The 2,196-nt window shown below is 32.1% G+C and overlaps 1 protein-coding gene across 2 annotated transcripts; it reads left to right on the top strand.

Annotated features, from left to right (window-relative positions):
• Positions 1 to 6: 6 nt before the first annotated feature.
• On the top strand, positions 7 to 1,827 carry LOC109591606 (uncharacterized). 2 transcript variants are annotated; one of them, XM_020007310.1, is made up of 9 exons: positions 7 to 190; positions 466 to 510; positions 556 to 588; positions 650 to 694; positions 740 to 793; positions 862 to 891; positions 939 to 977; positions 1,027 to 1,089; positions 1,134 to 1,827. In XM_020007310.1, the coding sequence occupies exons 1-9, from the start codon at positions 65 to 67 to the stop codon at positions 1,680 to 1,682; spliced, it is 984 nt and encodes a 327-aa protein (XP_019862869.1). In that variant the 5' UTR covers positions 7 to 64; the 3' UTR covers positions 1,683 to 1,827. The 2 variants fall into 2 exon arrangements, with proteins under 2 accessions (XP_019862869.1, XP_019862870.1); XM_020007311.1 differs by lacking the exon at positions 862 to 891.
• Positions 1,828 to 2,196: the final 369 nt, after the last annotated feature.

Below are 2,196 nucleotides of genomic sequence, written 5' to 3'. Positions count from 1 at the left end.
GTGGGAGACTTGCAGTTTTCGAGTCAGGGAGCACAGTCTTTTTCTTGAAATTAATAGTCATCGTATGACTGCCGTGGACGAAGGTGATGATGGTGGTCAACAAGAAACGAGTGCTTGCCAAGGTGATGATCAACTAAGGGAAACTGAAAATTGTGATGGACAAGTGATACCAACTGTTAATGTATTACCAGTAAGTTATCATACTGTACAACCATTATGATACAGTATACAGCCATGCAATTAATTTTGCAGAGAAAAAATTTGTGAATTCTTTAAGATTGATTTTGACTATTATTTTGTACTGGCATAACTGAATTTATTGCGAATTTAAAAAGTTTAATTCCCCACAAATATTTTCAGCTGTAAAATACATAAGTAAACTAGAAAAAGATAGGTATATGAAGGGCACTTCTCCCTTCCTACCATTATGTGATAGCGATTTTTTTTTATTTTTTAACATTATAGGAGCCAGTACAACCTAATGTGGGAGTAAGAGAATCAAAATATGAGGTTATTAACATCATTAATTATTAATTTAATTTTGATGTTAAATAGGCCCTGACTTCAGAAAAATTCGAAACAAAAGTGGTACATTAATAAATAAGATTGTAAATGACACATGAATTTAACACATGCACATCTTTTTTAGGAACAAAATGAAAAGCCTAAATTCTCAGTGAAAGAGCTTTACAAAGTAAACTAAAAATATTGAGCATATAAATGATATCTCAGTTTATAGAATTTTGAAATTCAAGAAAATGAATCATTTCTGAAACCGACATCTACCAGTCCTGTAAGTCATTGTCATAGGATATCTTGATTTTTGCATGGAAGTAATTATCATTTTTTAAATATGCATAGAGTACAAATAGACGGTTTTCATTGCAGTTGGTAAATAGCATAATGAATTATTATTATTTAAATCATTTATGTTTTAGGATAATGTTAACATATCTCCTCGACATGAACCAAACAAGGTACATTGTAATTGTTTTTAAAAATAATTATAAAAAATATATTTTGTAGTCTCCAAGTAAACCTCCACAGCTTCCATCAAAACCACGTCATCTTCGACCACTACAGAATGAGGTATTAGATTGACACTGTTATAAATTATCACTCAAAGATTACAGGTAGAAAGAAGACCCAGGTCAGCAGCATTCTCAATGCGTGATAAGGATGAGCTACATTGCAAGCTAAGTGAACAATTTTGCCAAAAAAATCACAGCAGTCTTCCAAGTCAAGAGAGCACATCACATCATGAGGAATCTACAAAAGAAAACATTGCACATGAAGATTCACCAGAAAAATATGACGTGGCGGTAACCACTCAAGCTGATGAAATAACTGTATGTGAAGTAACACCAGAAGATGATGAAGGTGATTGTATTCAAATGTGTGAAGCCCCAAATGAAAACACACCATGTGAAGATACACCAGATGAGGATCCAAAGGAAAATGATGCAAATGAGACAGTTGGTTCTTTTAATGGGCTGCAGAACCAACCGATTCAAATTACTGATAAGTATGCTGCTGAGGCGAGCATTAATGCAGTCGAGAAGAAGTTTGGCCACCTAATTGCTGAAGCATTTAGAATCGCTCTAAAATATATCAAGAAACCTGGCCAATGGTTTGTCAAAGTGATTAAGAAGAAAAATCACAAATCAACAAAATCTAATTAAACTAACTAGGTCTAACTATTGTAATCTTTTTGCCAATTTCATTCTATAATATAAAAAATTAGCAATTGATCTGTAGTCGGCAGTAGACTGTAATTTTTTTGTATTATTTTGGCTCAGTTTTCGCATAAATTGGATAACATAGTAATTAATATTGAGCAAAGGCGTGACTAGACAATAATGGAGTCTGATCTAAAGAGATGGTTAGCTGAAGGATTATCGAGTCAACTGCAGCTGCCAGTTGATAAAGGAGTAGTAGAGTTAGTTAATAAACTAGAGCAGTATTGTGTAGAATTATTCAGTTACTAATTCTAATTGATTTGAGCTGTAGATCTATATATTTGACTGTTCTCAGTTGATTATGTATATATGGTTTAACCTGCATGCTTCAAATTTATGATTTTAATTATGTATATGCTGCCAAATATTTTATTGATTTCATATTTTTATGATAATTATTGTATTTTTATAAATTTAAAATTATTCAACAGGTATCTAGTTGCTATGGATACTAAGG

This window comes from Amphimedon queenslandica, unplaced genomic scaffold (assembly GCF_000090795.2).
Source record: "Amphimedon queenslandica unplaced genomic scaffold, v1.1 AMPQUscaffold_7716_Cont20335, whole genome shotgun sequence".
Lineage (NCBI taxonomy): Eukaryota > Metazoa > Porifera > Demospongiae > Haplosclerida > Niphatidae > Amphimedon > Amphimedon queenslandica.
The sequence above is the reverse complement of the archived record's forward strand: the minus strand, read 5'-3'. Positions and strand labels throughout refer to the sequence as shown.

Coding starts and splice junctions, on each gene's coding strand:
- LOC109591606 (XM_020007310.1), top strand. CDS start 65: ATGACTGCCGTGGACGAAGGTGATGATGGTGGTCAACAAGAAACGAGT. Junction 511..555: donor TAAGAGAATCAAAATATGAG/GTTATTAACATC, acceptor GATGTTAAATAG/GCCCTGACTTCAGAAAAATT. Junction 794..861: donor AACCGACATCTACCAGTCCT/GTAAGTCATTGT, acceptor AAATATGCATAG/AGTACAAATAGACGGTTTTC.